The 19,875-nt window shown below is 44.1% G+C and overlaps 1 protein-coding gene across 1 annotated transcript in view; it reads right to left on the bottom strand.

Annotated features, from left to right (window-relative positions):
- Positions 1–4,748: 4,748 nt before the first annotated feature.
- Positions 4,749–19,875, bottom strand: part of LOC128702005 (serine/arginine repetitive matrix protein 1-like) — a 28,796-nt gene continuing 13,669 nt past the window's right edge. The window contains exons 4-9 of the mRNA XM_070101456.1: positions 19,570–19,714; positions 18,526–18,720; positions 17,191–17,333; positions 15,501–16,172; positions 15,328–15,448; positions 4,749–6,726 (exon numbers count right to left, since the gene is read on the bottom strand). Of these exons, the coding sequence (XP_069957557.1) occupies positions 5,540–6,726; positions 15,328–15,448; positions 15,501–16,172; positions 17,191–17,333; positions 18,526–18,720; positions 19,570–19,714 (2,463 nt within the window). The 3' untranslated portion in view covers positions 4,749–5,539. The remainder of the gene's footprint in view (positions 6,727–15,327; positions 15,449–15,500; positions 16,173–17,190; positions 17,334–18,525; positions 18,721–19,569; positions 19,715–19,875) is intronic.

Here is a 19,875-nt window from a genome sequence, read left to right as displayed (position 1 = left end):
AGGCTGGAGTTGGGAACAGCCAACAGAAAGTCCCCAGCATGAGGGGCTCTCACTGCCAGGAGGCGGGCTCTATCCTTCCCTGACACACTCTGAAGCATCGTTGAGGCTATATTTTCCACTATTGGACCATCCCAGTGCGATTGTTTGTAGTTGTTGGGGGGAGCAGGTCTGGTTTCTGAGCCCGTTAGATTATCCCAGATCATTGCTCCGTCAATGAATTTTTGGTCCTGGGCTCCAATCTTGTCCCTAAGATGTTCAGGGAGAATCGCTGCTACAAGCTCTCTGGATGCAATACACGAGGACAGAAAAGCAGGTAACGCAATCTGTGATGACTTGCGGACACCAATGCCTCCTAGTCTGACTGGAAGTGTAGCTTGGTTCCACTGCCCGTCTTCTAGAGTAAGGTTAAGTACTTTCGTAAAAATCTGCCTCAGAATACTGTCATATTCGTGCAGTATAGGGTTATCATATGAAGGTGCACATCTTAGGAAATATGTCAACCTGGGCAGACTCAAGCACTTTGTGAGAAGGTACAAGGCATCGTGGGTGTCCAGATTGCCTATTCGTTGTTCCATTCTCCTTAACTCTTCCAATTTCTTCCTGAGAATTGTGTCAATGGCATTGCTTCCCAGAGGTGCTCCTAGCAAGACACTATTTGTGGGGGCAATGACTGCTGCTCCTGGTAGTTTTGATCTCACTGCATTTATCACTTGTTGACTGACTGAGATGATTTCACATTTGGATGGATTCAGGATGAGACCCATTTCCTGTCCCCGTGTCATTACCTGTGTAAGGTCATGTAGGAGGGACTCCTTTGTACCTGCTAGTGTGCCATCATCTAGGAACCAGATGTTTAGCTCGCTGGTCAGTCTGACTGTGATTTCCCTAACTGCAATACAGAAGAGAAATGGTGCAAGAGGATCTCCTTGTTGGACACCCTCCGATGATGTGATTTCATGCTCTCCAAAGAGAAGCATTGATTCCTTGCTATACCCAGCTGAAACAAAAGGGAAGAGACCAGGGAAATGTATATATATATATATATATATATATATATTCCACTGAGGGAGGCTGATCAGGAGAAAGAAGAAGCACTTTCACCATCACTCTATCACAGTCTATCTTTCCAGAGAAGGTCAATTCATATATTTCGTATTTATTCTTTTTATATCGTTCCAAGCAAGGGATTTTTTTTTAAATGAGAAATAAAGTCTCGAATTTGTTTTCAAGTTTCTGGTGGAAAATAATAGTCAGGGTTTTGTTGGTAATGTTTTATTAGTAAGCAAATAATAGTCTTACACATGAATATTTTTAAATTACTCTTGTTGAGAAGTATAAAAGTACAATGTTAAACTTATGGGCAAAGAAATGCACATGTCTCTACGTATACTTACATAGAGGAGCGTAAATACACACACACACACACACACACACACACACACACACACACACACACACACACACACACACACACACACACAATTGGGAGAACTTGGATCTGCATGGGGGCCAAGATACATGGAGGGCTAAGATGATGGAGGTGGTACTGGAAAACTTCATGTGCCAACACGTAAGGGACACTACAAGAGAGAGAGGAGAGGATGAACCAGCAAGACTGAACTTAGTATTCACCTTGAGTAGTGCAGATATCGAGGACATCACATATGAAAGACCCCTTGGGGCCAGTGACCATGTGGTTTTAAGCTTCGAATACACAGTAGAGCTACAAGTGGAGGGAGAAGCAGGAAGGCCAGGACGAATGAAGCCAAACTACAAGAAAGGGGATTACACAGGAATGAGGAACTACCTGAACGGGGTTCAGTGGGACAGAGAACTGGCAGGGAAGCCAGTTAATGAGATGATGGAATATGTAGCAACAATGTGCAAGGAGGATGAGGAGAGGTTTGTACCCAAGGGTAACAGGAATAATGAAAAAGCCAGGATGAGCCCATGGTTTACCCAAAGGTGCAGGGAGGCAAAAACCAAGTGTGCTAGGGAATGGAAGAAATATAGAAGGCAAAGGACCCAGGAGAATAAGGAGAGCAGTCGTAGAGCCAGAAACGAATATGCACAGATAAGAAGGGAGGCCCAAAGACAATATGAAAATGACATAGCAGCGAAAGCCAAATCTGACCCGAAACTGTTATACAGCCACATCAGGAAGAAAACAACAGTCAAGGACCAGGTAATCAGGCTAAGGAAGGAAGGAGGAGAGACAACAAGAAATGACCGTGAAGTATGTGAGGAACTCTACAAGAGATTCAAAGAAGTGTTCACAGAGGAGACAGAAGGGGCTCCAGAAAGACGGAGAGGTGGGGCACACCACCGAGTGCTGGATACAGTGCACACAACCGAGGAAGAAGTGAAGAGACTTCTGAGTGAGCTAGATACGTCGAAGGCAATGGGGCCGGATAACATCTCCCCATGGGTCCTGAGAGAGGGAGCAGAGGCGCTATGTGTACCTCTAACAACAATATTCAATACATCTATCGAAACAGGGAGATTGCCTGAGGCATGGAAGACAGCAAATGTAGTCCCAATCTTTATAACAGGAGACAGACATGAAGCACTAAACTACAGACCAGTGTCACTGACATGTATAGTATGCAAAATCATGGAGAAGATTATCAGGAGAAGAGTGGTGGAACATCTAGAAAGGAATGATCTCATCAACAGCAGCCAACATGGTTTCAGGGACGGGAAATCCTGTGTCACAAACCTACTGGAGTTCTATGACATGGTGACAGCAGTAAGAGAAGAGAGAGAGCGGGGTGGGTGGATTCCATATTCTTGGACTGCAAGAAGGCGTTTGACACAGTTCCACACAAGAGATTGGTGCAAAAACTGGAGGACCAAGCACGGATAACAGGGAAGGCACTATAATGGATCAGGGAATACTTGTCAGGAAGACAGCAGCGAGTCATGGTACGTGGCGAGGTGTCAGAGTGGGCACCTGTGACTAGCGGGGTCCCACAGGGGTCAGTCCTAGGACCAGTGCTGTTTCTGGTATTTGTGAACGACATGACGGAAGGAATAGACTCTGAGGTGTCCCTGTTTGCAGATGATGTGAAGTTGATGAGAAGAATTCACTCGATCGAAGACCAGGAAGAACTACAAAGGGATCTGGACAGGTTGCAGACCTGGTCCAGCAATTGGCTCCTGGAGTTCAATCCCACCAAGTGCAAAGTCATGAAGATTGGGGAAGGGCAAAGAAGACAGCAGACGGAGTACAGTCTAGGGGGCCAGAGACTACAAACCTCACTCAAGGAAAAAGATCTTGGGGTGAGTATAACACCAGGCACATCTCCTGAAGAGCACATCAACCAAATAACGGCTGCAGCATGTGGGCGCCTAGCAAACCTCAGAACAGCATTCCGACATCATAATAAGGAATCGTTCAGGACCCTGTACACCTTGTACGTTAGGCCCATATTGGAGTATGCGGCACCAGTTTGGAACCCACACCTAGCCAAGCATGTAAAGAAACTAGAGAAAGTGCAAAGGTTTGCAACAAGACTAGTCCCAGAGCTAAGAGGTATGTCCTACGAGGAGAGGTTAAGGGAAATCAACCTGACGACACTGGAGGACAGGAGAGATAGAGGGGACATGATAACGACATACAAAATACTGAGAGGAATTGACAAGGTGGACAAAGACAGGATGTTCCAGAGATTGGACACAGTAACAAGGGTACACAGTTGGAAGTTGAAGACACAGATAAATCAAAGGGATGTTAGGAAGTATTTCTTCAGCCACAAAGTAGTCAGTAAGTGGAATAATTTGGGAAGCGATGTAGTGGAGGCAGGATCCATACATAGCTTTAAGCAGAGGTATGATGAAGCTCACGGTTCAGGGAGAGTGACCTAGTAGCGATCAGTGAAGAGGCGGGACCAGGAACTCGGACTCGACCCCAGCAACCTCAACTAGGTGAGTACACACACACACACACGCACACACACACACACACACACACACACACACACACACACAAACACACACACACACACACACACACACACACACACACACACAAAACACACACACACACACACACACACACACACACACACACACACACACACACACACACACACACACACACACACACACACACACACACACAAACACACACACCCCTCCTGCAACCATCAATTACCTTAAGCAAATTATAGTTTAAAACTGACGAAACAATAATCGATATAAAAACATTATCTCTATCACATTTGATTTTTTATTCCACTTTCCTAACATAACATTACACAGAAAATGTTTAAAGATGGCTAGAACAGGCAACATTTCGTAATGTTTTTGTCCATGTAAGAACATTCGTCACTTGCTCTCTGAGGGTCACATTAATCACTCAGGCGCACTGGTGTTTCCCATTGGTTTCGAAACCTCTTTCAAGGCAATTTTCTTTTTCCAAAACGCTCTGTGTCTGTTTGAGGATTGGTGGAAGGAGGTTCGAGCCTCCACTCAGCCCTCTGTTAAATCAACAACACACGTATCTTAAACACTTCACAATGACTTCGTGTTTATGAAACAAGTTTTGGGAAATATTCCAAATAGGTCAAATCTAAACCAAATTAATGTCGATAATGTATATATATATATATATATATATATATATATATATATATATATATATATATATATATATATATATATATATATATATATATATATATATATATATATATATATATATATATATATATATATATATATATATATATATATAACACCTGTTTTTATCAAACTAGACAATTTCGAAGTTGTCATAACACTTTTCCTCGTCACTGTCATCTACTGGTGTTCCTCTGAGCAACATTTCTCAGAATGTTGATCAACATGTAAGTCTGGAACACTGTGTTGCGTGTATCTTCGGAAGTGCAACCTGTCTGCTGACCATGTCACGTATGTCAGAACATGTTCTGTCCATAACACTTGTCACACTCAGCTTATAACTTTCAAATAGATAATCCTAAGTGAGTGTCTTGCCATCGGCTAGCGTGAGGGGAATACGACATTAGTAAGCCAGACGGGAAAAACAACACTTTTTAGTCACAAAAATATTTTTCTCTAGTGAGTGATTTGTAGTGTGCAGTTGGAGGCAGGCTGGATATTAAACACCACTGTTTCAAGAAACTAAAACCTCTCTACGTGTGTCACCATGACAGCTTCAAGGTTTCTCTAAGTCGACGTTCACATGTTTTCTCTTATTTTGTTCTATTTTTTTCGAAGTTAGACCTGCTGTCGACGAACTGCGTTGAAATGAAAAAGTAATATTATAAACGAGAGTAAGAGCTATTATCCTGCCAAAGTTTATATATCAGCAAGTGAGAGTTCATGTTTCAGCTTGTTGTTCATCACATCTGAGCGACAAAATCACAAAATATTCGGTGGCTTACGTTTCACCGGTTACAAATCGAAATCTCTTTTATTTTATTCCTGTGTTTAACCACTGTAAAATCCGTGTGGTCTTCCTGGAAGCCACCGCAGGAACAGGCGAGTACAACGACACACACACACACTGTTACGTTTATCTACGGCTGGTATCTACTACTGTGGACCGAAAGTGCTTGCGGCTAGTGTCTGTGTTGTAATTCGTTCGTTCATCGTAGCTATCTCGACTCCCCGTCCTGGAGAAATGCCTCACGAAGTCGTGCGGAAATCGAGGTCGCCCTTCGGCGGAGGTGGCAGGAGCGTCCGCAGCGCCTCCCGATGATTCCAAGACACCTGGCGATGGTTTAGAAGACTCCTCGGCGCTGGCGACTACCTCGGAGGGTCTTCTGCGATTGAGATCGCCACAGTATTCCCTGGTAGGCTCAGTCCGTTGGTGTGGGTGGTTTGAACGTTGGTAAGTGGGGCTGCTGGTACGCTGAATGGGGCTGCTGATGTGTTGTTGAGGGTTGCTGTTGCGTTTGTGGGGGCTGGTGATGTGTTGTTGGGGATTGGTTGTATATTGTTGAGGGCTGGTGTGTTGAGGGCTGCTGGTGCGATGGTGAGGGCTCCCAGAACGTTGTTGGGGACTGCCAGTGTGCTGTTGCGGGCTTGTGGTGCGTTGCTGGGGACTGCTGGTGCGTTGTTGGGGACTGGTAGTGCGCTGTTGGGGACTGGTAGTGCGTTGTTGGGGACTGGTGGTGCGTTGTTGGGGACTAGTATTGCGTTGTTGGGGACTTGCCATGTGCTGCTGGCTACTTACATGCGTCCTGACACCATGGTTGGGGTGGCCAGAAACTAAACCGTGGCCACTAACTAGCTGGGTGCTGTGGTCGCCAGAACTCGGGTTGTAAGTGCCGTGTTTGGGACAGACGAACTCGGGATGTGAGCCAGGAGAGCGGCCGAGTGAGCCTTCATGAACCTCTTTGTGGCCATGTTGGTGTGTGAACTGCATTGCACTCACCTGTCCGACACTGTCGTGAGTACGAACGTTCGTGGGATCATAGGGAACGAAGCTGTGAAAACTACCACGAGGCTGTGTATCGCGAGGACAGGCTTGATCGGCTTCAGGGGTGCCAGGAAGGTTTACTAAACGCTCTTCCTGAAGCTGGCGATGCTGTCCTTCCGTCTGGCTCACTGAGGAGAACCTCCTTTGCTGCTGATTCTGCGGGTGAGTGTGGATGTGGGCGTGGGAGTTGGATGACCGTGGGCGCTGCAGACTGGCGAATTTGGAGGGGGCATTTCTACGTCTGCGTGGCCCCAGCGTGGTGTAGCCAGCAGGTGATCCTGGGGGAAGGTTTAAACCACAGTAATTATTCCCAGAGTTCACACAACCAACACTTACCTTATTAAATTGCTGCGGAAGACATTACCAGCGCTGAGTGCTTCTCCAGACACACAGTCGTGCGTTTTATTCCCAAGCTAAAGTGTGCTGTACTCACCTTCTGCTCTTGGCTGAAGCCATAGCCAGGTAAAAGCTATCTTTACTTCGTTATCGGAGTTCATAGGTTTTCTATGAACGTCGAAACACACACACACACACACACACACACACACAGATACATACATACATATATATATATATATATATATATATATATATATATATATATATATATATATATATATATATATATATATATATATATTTATGTATATATATATATATATATATATATATATATATATATATATATATATATATATATATATATATATATATACATATATATGTATATATATATATATATATATATATATATATATATATATATATATATATATATATATATATATATATATATATATATATATATATATATATATAAGCAAGAAGGAGCACTGAAGCAGGCCTACTGGCCCATGCTAGGCAAGTCCAACGGTGTCACACCCACTCATGTACTTGTCTAATGTATTTTTAAAGCTACTGACATATAATACTCACACACACACACACACACACACACACACACACACACACACACACACACACACACACACACACACACACACACACTTGCTGAGGTGGCAAGAAGAGCTCATTCCAGCAGAGCAAAGTTGCTGGTTATGGGGGATTTCAACCACAGGGAGATCGACTGGGAAAACCTGGAGCCACATGGGGGTCCCGAAACATGGAGAGCCAGGATGCTGGACGTGGTGCTGGAAAACCTCATGCACCAACATGTTAAAGACACTACCAGAGTGAGAGGGGAGGATGAACCAGCAAGATTGGACCTTGTGTTCACCCTGGGCAGCTCAGACATTGAGGACATCAAGTATGACTATAAAAGAGGGGACTGCATAGGGTTGAAGAACTTCCTGCGGGAGGTCCAGTGGGGCAGAGAACTGGCAGGAAAGCCAGTAAATGAAATGATGGAATATGTATCAACAAAATGCAAGGAGACAGTGGAAAAGTTTATTCCCAAGGGCAACAGTAACAACGGGAAGACCAGCACGAGCCCCTGGTTTACCCGACGGTGTAAGGAGGCAAAAACAAAGTGCAATAGAGAATGGAAAAAGTACAGAAGGCAGAGAACACACGAAAATAGGGAGATCAGTCGCAGAGTCAGGAATGAGTATGCACAGGTAAGGAGGGAGGCCCAGCGACAGTATGAAAATGACATAGCATCGAGAATCAAGACTGACCCGAAACTGTTGTATAGCCACATCAGGAGGAAGACAACAGTCAAAGACCAGGTGATCAGATTAAGGACAGAAGGTGGAGAACTCACAAGAAATGATCAGGAGGTATGTGAGGAGCTGAACAGGAGATTTAAGGAAGTTTTTACAGTAGAGACAGGAAGGGCTGTGGGAAGACAGAACAGAAGGGAACATCAAGAGGGAATATACCAACAAGTGTTGGATGACATACGAACAACTGAGGAGGAGGTGAAGAAGCTCTTAAGTGACCTTGACACCTCAAAGGCGATGGGACCGGACAACATCTCTCCATGGGTCCTTAGAGAAGGAGCAGAGATGCTGTGCGTGCCTCTAACCACAATCTTCAACACATCCCTTGAAACTGGGCAACTACCTGAGAAATGGAAGACAGCTAATGTAGTCCCCATATTTAAGAAAGGAAACAGAAACGAGGCACTAAACTACAGACCTGTGTCTCTGACATGTATTGTGTGCAAAGTCATGGAGAAGATTATCAGGAGGAGAGTGGTCGAACACCTGGAAAGGAACAAGATTATAAATGAAAACCAGCATGGGTTCATGGAAGGCAAATCCTGTATCACAAACCTCCTGGAGTTTTATGACAAGGTAACAGAAGTAAGACACGAGAGAGAGGGGTGGGTAGATTGCGTTTTCCTAGACTGCAGGAAGGCCTTTGACACAGTTCCCCACAAGAGATTAGTGCAGAAGCTGGAGGATCAGGCGCATGTAAAAGGGAGGGCACTGCAATGGATAAGGGAATATCTGACAGGGAGGCAGCAACGAGTCATGGTACGTGAAGAGGAATCACAGTGGGCGCCTGTTACAAGCGGGGCCCCACAGGGGTCAGTTCTAGGACCAGTGCTATTTTTGATATGTGTGAACGACATGATGGAAGGAATAGACTCTGAAGTGTCCCTGTTCGCAGATGACGTGAAGTTGATGAGAAGAATTAAATCGGACGAGGATGAGGCAGGACTGCAAAGAGACCTGGACAGGCTGGACATGTGGTCCAGTAACTGGCTTCTCGAATTCAATCCAGCCAAATGCAAAGTCATGAAGATTGGGGAGGGGCAAAGAAGACCGCAGACAGAGTATAGGCTAGGTGGACAAAGACTACAGACCTCACTCAGGGAGAAAGACCTTGGGGTGACCATAACACCGAGCACATCACCGGAGGCACACATCAACCAAATAACTGCTGCAGCATACGGGCGCCTGGCAATCCTGAGAATAGCGTTCCGATACCTTAATAAGGAATCGTTCAACACACTGTACACTGTGTATGTTAGGCCCATACTGGAGTATGCAGCACCAGTCTGGAACCCACACCTGGTCAAGCACGTCAAGAAGCTAGAGAAAGTACAAAGGTTTGCAACAAGGCTAGTCCCAGAGCTCAAGGGAATGTCGTACGAGGAAAGGTTAAGGGAAATCGGACTGACGACACTGGAGGACAGAAGGGTCAGGGGAGACATGATAACGACATACAAGATACTGCGGGGAATAGACAATGTGGACAGAGATAGGATGTTCCAGAGAGGGGACACAGGGACAAGGGGTCACAACTGGAAGCTGAAGACTCAGACGAGTCACAGGGACGTTAGGAAGTATTTCTTCAGTCATAGAGTTGTCAGCATGTGGAATAGCCTAGCAAGTGAAGTAGTGTAGGCAGGAACCATACATAGTTTTAAGAAGAGGTATGACAAAGCTCAGGAAGCAGAGAGAGAGAGGACCCAGTAGAGATCAGTGAAGAGGCGGGGCCAGGAGCTGAGTCTCGACCCCTGCAACCACAATTAGGTGAGTACAATTAGGTGAGTACAAACACACACACACACACACACACCATGTCAGCTGAGTTTTAATTATATAGTAGAGTTACAAGTGGAGAAGGTAACAGGAATTGAATGGGAAAAGCCATACTATAAAAGGGGGGACTACACAGGTATGAGGAACTTCCTGCAGGAGGTTCAATGGGACAGAGAAATGGTAGGAAAATCAGTAAACGAGATGATGGAATATGTGGCAACAAGGTGCAAGGAGGCAGAGGAAAGGTTTGTTCCCAAGGGAAATAGAAATAATAGGAAGACCAAAGCGAGTCCTTGGTTTACCCGAAGGTGTAGGGAGGCAAAAACTAAGTGCAACAAAGAATGGAAAAGGTACAGGAGGCAAAGGACCCAGGAAAATAAAGAGATTAGTAGAAGAGCCAGAAACGAGTATGCACAGATAAGGAGGGAGGCCCAGCGACAGTACGAGAACGACATAGCATCGAAAGTTAAGTCTGACCAGTAACTGCTCTATAGCCACATTAGGAGGAAGACAACAGTCAAGACCAGGCGATAAGGCTGAGGAAAGAAGGTGGAGAACTCACAAGAAACGATGAAGAGGTATGTGAGGAGCTCAACATGAGATTTAAGGAAATATTTACAGTGGAGACAGGAAGGCCTCTGGGGGGACAGACCAGATGGGGACACCAGCAAGGAATATATCAACAAGTGTTGGATGACATAAATACAAATGAGGAGGAGGTGAAGAAGCTGCTAAGGGATATCGATACCTCAAAGGCAATGGGACCGGACAACATCTCCCCGTGGGTCCTAAGAGAGGGAGCGGATACGTTGTGCGTGCCACTTACCACAATCTTCAACACTTCCCTGGAAACTGGGCAACTACCTGAGGTATGGAAGACGGTAAATGTAGTTCCTATTTTTAAAAAAGGAGACAGAAAAGAGGCATTAAACTATAGACTTGTGTCACTGACGTCTATAGTATGCAAAGTTATGGAGATTATCAGGAGGAGAGTGGTGGAGAGCCTGGAACGGAACAAGAGTATAAACGCCAACCAGCACGGATTCATGGAAGGCAAATCCTGTGTCACAAACCTTCTGGAGTTTTATGATAAAGTAACAGAAGTAAGACACGAGAGAGAGGGGTGGGTTGATTGCATCTTCTTGAACTGCAAGAAGGCCTTTGACAGTTCCTCACAAGAGATTAGTGCAGAAGCTAGAGGATCAGGCGCATATAACAGGAAGGGCACTGCAATAGATCAGAGAATACCTGACAGGGAGGCAACAACGAGTCATGGTACGTAATGAGGTATCACAATGGGCACCTGTGACGAGCGGGTTCCCACAGGGGTCGGTCCTAGGACCAGTGCTATTTTTGGTATATGTGAACGACATGATGGAAGGGTTAGACTCAGAAGTGTCCCTGTTCGCAGATGATGTGAAGTTAATGAGGAGAATTAAATCAGATGAGGATCAGGCAGGACTTCAAAGAAACCTGGATAGACTGGACACCTGGTCCAGCAACTGGCTTCTCGAATTTAACCCCGCCAAATGCAAAGTCATGAAGATAGGAGAAGGGTACAGAAGACCGCAGACGGAGTATAGGCTAGGTTGCCAAAGACTGCAAACCTCGCTTGAGGAGAAAGATCTTGGGGTGAGTATAACACCGAGCATGTCTCCGGAAGCACACATCAACCAGATAACTGCTGCAGCATATGGGCGCCTGGCAAACCTGAGAACAGCATTCCGATACCTTAGTAAGGAATCGTTCAAGACACTGTACACCGTGTATGTCAGGCCCATACTGGAGTATGCAGCACCTGTTTGGAACCCGCACTTGATAAAGCACGTCAAGAAACTAGAGAAAGTGCAAAGATTTGCGACAAGGTTAGTTCCAGACCTAAGGGGAATGTCCTATGAAGAAAGGTTAAGGGAAATCGGCCTGACGACACTGGAGGACAGGAGGGTCAGGGGAGACATGATAACGACATATAAAATACTGCGCGGAATAGACAAGGTGGACAAAGACAGGATGTTCCAGGGAGGGGACACAGAAACAAGGGGTCACAATTGGAAGTTGAATACTCAGATGAATCAATGGGATGTTAGGAAGTATTTCTTTAGTCATAGAGTTGTTAGGCCGTGGAATAGCCTAGAAAGTGACGTAGTGGAGGCGGGAACCATACGCAGTTTTAAGACGAGGTTTGATAAAGCTCATGGAGCAGGGAGAGAGAGGACCCAGTAGCAACCGGTGAAGAGGCGGGGCCAGGAGCTAAGAATCGACCACTGCAACCACAAATAGGTGAGTACACACACACACACACACACATACACACACACACACACACAAACACACAGGCCAAGTGTCTAATCGACATGTGCCTAGGACAAAATGGTGACTAACACCAACACACATACACACACATACACACACACACACGTTAGGAAGTATTTCTTCAGCCACAAAATAGTCAGGAAGTGGAATAGTTTGGGAAGCAATGTAGTGGAGGCAGGATCCATACATAGCTTTAAGCAGAGGTATGATAAAGCTCACGGTTCAGGGAGAGTGACCTAGTAGCGGCCAGTGAAGAGGCGGGGCCAGGAGCTCGGACTCGACCCCTGCAACCTCAACTAGGTGAGTACAACTAGGTGAGTACACACACACACACACACACACACACACACACACACACACACACACACACACACACACACACACACACACACACACACACACACACACACGCACGCACACACACACACACACACACACACACACACACACACACACACACACACATACACAAACACATACACACAGTGAGGAATAAAAACAATCGGTGAGTATAAGTTGGTAGCGTGTCTATCTGCAGTTAGTGGACGGAGGATTGAGCCTGCACCACTCCTTGAGCTGAATGGCCCACATTGGTTAAATGCTTCACGCAAATAATTGAAATGGAATTATCTCACCAGGGAAAGACACTGTTTATTGCTGGCACTTATAAAAGTAATCACATGACTGCATTATTGCTGGCACTTATAAAAGTAATCACATGACTGCATTATTGCTGGCACTTATAAAAGTAATCTCATGACTGCATTATTGCTGGCACTTATAAAAGTAATCACATGACTGCATTATTGCTGGCACTTATAAAAGTAATCTCATGACTGCATTAATGCTGGCACTTATAAAAGTAATCACATGACTGCATTATTGCTGGCACTTATAAAAGTAATCTCATGACTGCATTATTGCTGGCACTTATAAAAGTAATCACATGACTGCATTATTGCTGGCACTTATAAAAGTAATCACATTACTGCATTATTGCTGGCACTTATAAAAGTAATCACATGACTGCATTATTGCTGGCACTTATAAAAGTAATCTCATGACTGCAGTATTCCTTGCACTTATAAAAGTAATCACATGACTGCAGTATTCCTTGCACTTATAAAAGTAATCACATGACTGCAGTATTCCTGGCACTTATAAAAGTAATCACATGACTGCAGTATTCCTTGCACTTATAAAAGTAATCACATGACTGCAGTATTCCTTGCACTTATAAAAGTAATCACATGACTGCAGTATTCCTTGCACTTATAAAAGTAATCACCTGACTGCAGTATTGCTGGTACTTACAAAAGTAATCACATGACAGCAGTATTCCTTGCACTTATAAAAGTAATCACCTGACTGCAGTATTCCTTGCACTTATAAAAGTAATCACATGACTGCAGTATTGCTGGTACTTACAAAAGTAATCACCTGACAGCAGTATTGCTGGTACTTACAAAAGTAATCACCTGACAGCAGTATTGCTGGTACTTACAAAAGTAATCACCTGACAGCAGTATTGCTGGTACTTACAAAAGTAATCACATGACAGCAGTATTCAGTGTCGCTACAGATTTTACTCTTCAGGGAAATTCCCCTTGACGCTGGAGAAGGACTCTAAGATAACTGTACTTCTGTGTACCTCTGCCTAAGTAAACTTACTTGTTCAAGTTCACTTACAAGATACTGTGCTATGCTATAAGAGAGGAACTGCACCGTTGCAGTTGGGGTATTTGTTGATGTTTGTGAGTCCCTGGGAGTTGTTGCATGTCCTTGGGAATGTTGGTTGTAGCAGTCACTCAGAGTTGGTCTAGGTCCATCACGGTCTACGGTCCCTCAATAAAATCTTTTCACTGGCTGCAATATCTTGGCCCCCAAAACTGCATACATATTCAACACCTTGCCCGCCTGGGTCGTGGCACTGTGGCCTGCCTCTCTCTCACTGCCTGTCACTGCCTCTCACTGCCTTTGACACTGTCTCGGCTCTGACCAACACTTCTTATCTCTTTCTTTCCCTGTTTCTCCTTCTGCTTCTTTTATTTTCTTCCTTCTTTTCATCTTCGAGATCTCGTGAAAGAAGGAAATCGCTTCACTTGGCTCAGTATTTCAATGATTATCTTTTCCATCAAACTAAGTAATTAAATACCCTTTGCTTGTCTTCCTTTGGTCTCTTATCATCTCCCCTCTCTCATCTCTCCCTTGCTATTTCCTATTCCTCTCTCATTTCCATATTCTTGCCGTCTTTCCCATTATTTCCATCACTGCTCATGTATAGTATACATACATCCACACATACACACATATACACACATACACTTACACATACACATTCCTAGCGAGCGGGCCCAGGAGCTATGAATCAACCCCTGCAACCTCAACTAGGTGAGTACACACACCTGCATGATATTCTTACCTATCATGCAGGAAATGTATCATACTGTGTACTACCTATCATGCAGGAGATAGTATACTGTGTACTACCTATCATGCACGACGTAGTATCATACTGTGTACTACCTATCATGCAGGAGATAGTATCATATTGGGTAATTCATATCATGCAGGAAATAGGCTTCTTTAGAGTCCTATCATGCAGAAGGTAGAGTCATACTGGGTTCTATTTGTCATACAGGAAGAAGGTCGCAACTGAATCCTAGGTAACACACAGAAGATTCAAGGATCATCATGCAGTAGGAACAAGGATCCTAATGGGTCATGCCTATCATGCAGGAGGTTCCTACTGAATCTTCCGTATCATACAGGAGGTACAAGCATCGTACTGGCTCTTACCTATCATGCAGGAAATACAAGCATCCTATTGGCTCCTATTTATCATGTTGGTAGTACAAGCATCCTCCTGGTTCCTACCTATCATGCTGGGGGTACAAGCATCCTCCTGGCTCCTACCCATCATGCTGGAAGTACAAGCATCCTCCTGGTTCCTACCTATCATGCTGGGGGTACAAGCATCCTCCTGGCTCCTACCTATCATGCTGGGGGTACAAACATTCTCCTGGTTCCTACCGATCATGCTGGAAGTACAAGCATCCTCCTGGTTCCTACCTATCATGCTGGGGGTACAAGCTTCCTCCTGGCTCCTACCTATCATGCTGGAGGTAGGACTCTCTCTGGGGTCGTGGAAGTCAGAACTGAGGTCGTAGAGTCGTGAAGGATTTAAACTGGAGTAGGATGATGGTGCCTGAATCACTTCCTCTTGCTGCTGCTGTTGTGCCTGCTGTGCTGTTGTGCCTGCTGTGCTGTTGTGCCTGCTGTGCCTGCTGTGGTTGCTGGTAGATGTAAACATCGTAGGGGGACTGGTAGTGTGGTGTCGCGGTGGTGGTAGTTGTGGTTGCTGTGGTGGGTACTTGCTTGTGAAGATGGTGGTGGTGGGGGTGGTGGTTATGGTGGGGGCAGGTGGGCTGGTAGAGTGGGGGATCCCCACTATGGGAGTAATCATAGGTGCGGGAGTAGTCACTGTGGTGGGAGGACAGAGAAGTCTGGTCTCCTAGAGAAGCGGTATTTACCTCGTGCTGGAGGCGCTGGAGACCGCACGGAAGTACATCGTAAGTACTGGAGCTGAGAGAAGTGTCCTCCTCCTCGCCAGTGGCTTCCTGACGAAGCTCCTCCACCTTCTCCTGAAGGGCAGGAGACTTTTCCTCAACTCCAGCTCCTGGGGCGTCCTCCCCAGGGGCAAGTCTCCCTGTGTTCTGGGGACTAAGGGCGCTGCTGACGTAAAGTGTGGTCGTATCTCGACTTACGACAACCATGCCGTTCTGGCGAGGCGTTGGATGGGTGGGTGGACGTATAGGAGTGGGTGTGGTGTGGGCGGCTGAATGTGCAGGAATAGACATGGGCGTGGGATGAGCGGCAGCGTTCGGAATCACCAGACTTGGTGGATCACAGCGATCCACGTGATCCACGTGATCCACGTTGGTTTGATGATCCACCTTCATCAAAACAAGGAAATCATTATTATTATTGTATCTAATTTTATAATACTAATAATAATACTATCATTATTATTACAAATAATAATAATAATAATTATAATAATAAAAATAATAATAATTATCATAATAATAATAATAATAATAATAATAATAATAATAATAATAATAATAATAATAATTATTATTATTATTATTATTATTATTATTATTATTATTATTATTATTATTATTATTATTATTATTATTATTATTATATAAAATAATATATTAACAGAAGTATAACAAATGAAATAATAATAACAGGAAGAGCAGTACAACACGAACACGTTTTGCTCAAGTTACTGAGCGAAACTAAGTTCTCTTGGTTACCCAGAACTTTTTCCCTTTTCTCCTGGCTAGCAAAGCAGTACCTAGTATCACGGTACCTAGCAATACTGTACCTAGTATTACAGTACCTAGTATCATAATATCTAGTATCACAGTACCCAGCATCACAGTACCTAGTATCACAGTACCCAGCATCACAGTACCTAGTATCACAGTACCCAGCATCACAGTACCTAGTATCACAATACCTAGTATCACAGTACCCAGCATCACAGTACCTAGTAGAACAGTACATACCATCACATTACTTAACAACACAGTACCTAGCAACACAGTACCTAACAAAATAGTACCTAACAAAGCAGTACCTACCAACACAGTACCTAACAACACAGTACCTAACAAAACCGTACCTAACAAAACAGTACCTAATAAAACAGTACCTAACGAAACAGTGCCTAACAAAACAGTACCTAACAAAACAGTACCTAACAAAACAGTGCCTAACAAAACTATTTAACATGGTACCTAAGAAAACCTAAAGGAGAAAAAGAAGTGGGTGAAAAATGAAGAGGACAAGAGAGAGAGAGAGAGAGAGAGAGAGAGAGAGAGAGAGAGAGAGAGAGAGAGAGAGAGAGAGAGAGAGAGAGAGAGAGAGAGAGAGAGAGAGAGGGAGAGAGAGAATTACCTGATATGGTGGAGGGGTGTTGGAGGGGTGGTGGGGAGACATGGATGTGAGGGAGAGGAGAGGATCAGTGTGGGTCGCCCCGGGTGTGGATGCTGGAGTCAGCCCGTACACGTCCAGTGTCACGTTCTTTGTCGATGATGATGCTGAAGCAGAGAGATCATCATTATCATCATCATTATTGTTATTATTAATTATAATTATTATTATTATTATTATTATTATTATTATTATTATTATTATCATTATTATTATTATTATTAGTAGTAGTAGTAGTAGTATTACTATTATGATTATGATTATTATTATTATTATTATTATTATTATTATTATTATTATTATTATTATTATTATTATTATTATTATTATTATTAAAATATTATTATTATTTAAAATGTCAATATTATTAATATTACTTAAAATATCAGTATTATTAATATTAATATTATTAGATTTACACCCAACAGTAACTATCCCTTTACTCATCAATGCATTCACTCAACCTACTCATCAGTGCATTCACTCAACCTATTCATCAATGCATTCACTCAACCTACTCATCAATGCATTCACTCAACCTACTCATCAATGCATTCACTCAACCTACTCATCAATGCATTCACTCAACCTATTCATCAATGCATTCACTCAACCTACTCATCAATGCATTCACTCAACCTACTCATCAATGCATTCACTCAACCTACTCATCAATGCATTCACTCAACCTACTCATCAATGCATTCACTCAACCTACTCATCAATGCATTCACTCAACCTACTCATCAATGCATTCACTCAACCTACTCATCAATGCATTCACTCAACCTACTCATCAATGCATTCACTCAACCTACTCATCAATGCATTCACTCAACCTACTCATCAATGCATTCACTCAACCTACTCATCAATGCATTCACTCAACCTACTCATCAATGCATTCACTCAACCTACTCATCAATGCATTCACTCAACCTACTCATCAATGCATTCACTCAACCTACTCATCAATGCATTCACTCAACCTACTCATCAATGCATTCACTCAACCTACTCATCAATGCATTCACTCAACCTACTCATCAATGCATTCACTCAGCCTACTCATCAATGCATTCACTCAACCTACTCATCAATGCATTCACTCAACCTACTCATCAATGCATTCACTCAACCTACTCATCAATGCATTCACTCAACCTACTCATCAATGCATTCACTCAACCTACTCTTCAATGCATTCACTCAACCTACTCATCAATGCATTCACTCAACCTATTCTTCAATGCATTCACTCAACCTACTTATCCAGCCCACCCAACCCACTCAACTCACCTGAAGCATTGCGTGTGGCAGCTCTGCGTCTTATAAAGCAGCCAATAAGAGCAACGTGTAGAGCTAGTAGAGCCGCCCCGGTTAACGTCACAATAAGCATTGTTAACCGAGGCATTCGTTGAACACCGCCCTCCACCACGCTGCGTGATCCCCCTGCTGTCACCCCAGGCCAGGCACTAGGCTCCCCTGACACACCTGGGGAGAGAGACAGGTGGGGAGGATGAGAGGTGGATAAAATGAGAGGTGGATAGAATGAGAGGTGGAGAGAATGAGAGGTGGATAGAATGAGAGGTGGACAGAATGAGAGGTGGATAGAATGAGAGGTGGACAGAATGAGAGGTGGATAGAATGAGAGGTGGACAGAATGAGAGGCGGACAGAATGAGAGGTGGATAGAATGAGAGGTGGATAAAATGAGAGGTGGATAGAATGAGAGGTGGACAGAATGAGAGGTGGATAGAATGAGAGGTGGACAGAATGAGAGGTGGACAGAATGAGAGGTGGATAGAATGAGAGGTGGATAGAATGAGAGGTGGATAGAATGAGAGGTGGACAGAATGAGAGGTGGATAGAATGAGAGGTGGATAGAATGAGAGGTGGACAGAATGAGATGTGGACAGAATGAGATGTGAATAGAATGAGAGGTGGACAGAATGAGAGGCGGACAGAATGAGAGGTGGACGGAATGAGAGGTGGACAGAATGAGAGGTGGACAGAATGAGAGGTGGACAGAATGACAGGAGGGGAATACGAAGAGTGACCAAACTCAACATTACACATTCACCACATATGAGAGAAACATCGCGACTACGTGTCGCCCTTCTCCATAATCGCTGAAATTTTCACAACTAGACCACTTAAAATCCTTTCAGTGGTAAGTGATTCAGGACCCCTTGAGGGTCCGGGGGCCCCTTAACTTAAGGGCCCTCCTGAAGCAGCTGAAATGAGACCTTCTGAATTTACGAAGTCCTAAAGAGGAGCTACAAGAAGGCCCTTACCTAAAGGAGTTACAGGAGGGCCCCTTGCGAAGGCCCCCAAAACATACCGTTGGTAGTGGCAGTGACATGGGGAGTGACGTAGGAGGAGGGCCCCTGAGGGTTCCTGGCCTGCACGGTAAACAGATACTGTGTGTCAGGTGACAGGTGGCTCACGGTAGCTCCCCTGGTCTCACCACCTGCCACCTCCACCACCTGCGGGGAGAAATTACATAGGTGAGGTGGTCACTTTAGCATAAGTAAATCTTTAAATATTTTCTACCAAAACGAAAATAATACAGATATTATTATTATTATTATTATTATTATTATTATTATTATTATTATTATTATTATTAGTAGTAGTAGTAGTAGTA

Source organism: Cherax quadricarinatus, chromosome 77 (genome assembly GCF_038502225.1).
Source record: "Cherax quadricarinatus isolate ZL_2023a chromosome 77, ASM3850222v1, whole genome shotgun sequence".
Taxonomy (NCBI): Eukaryota; Metazoa; Arthropoda; class Malacostraca; order Decapoda; family Parastacidae; genus Cherax; species Cherax quadricarinatus.
Note: the sequence above shows the minus strand (reverse complement) of the source record. Positions and strands in the feature narration are given on the sequence as shown.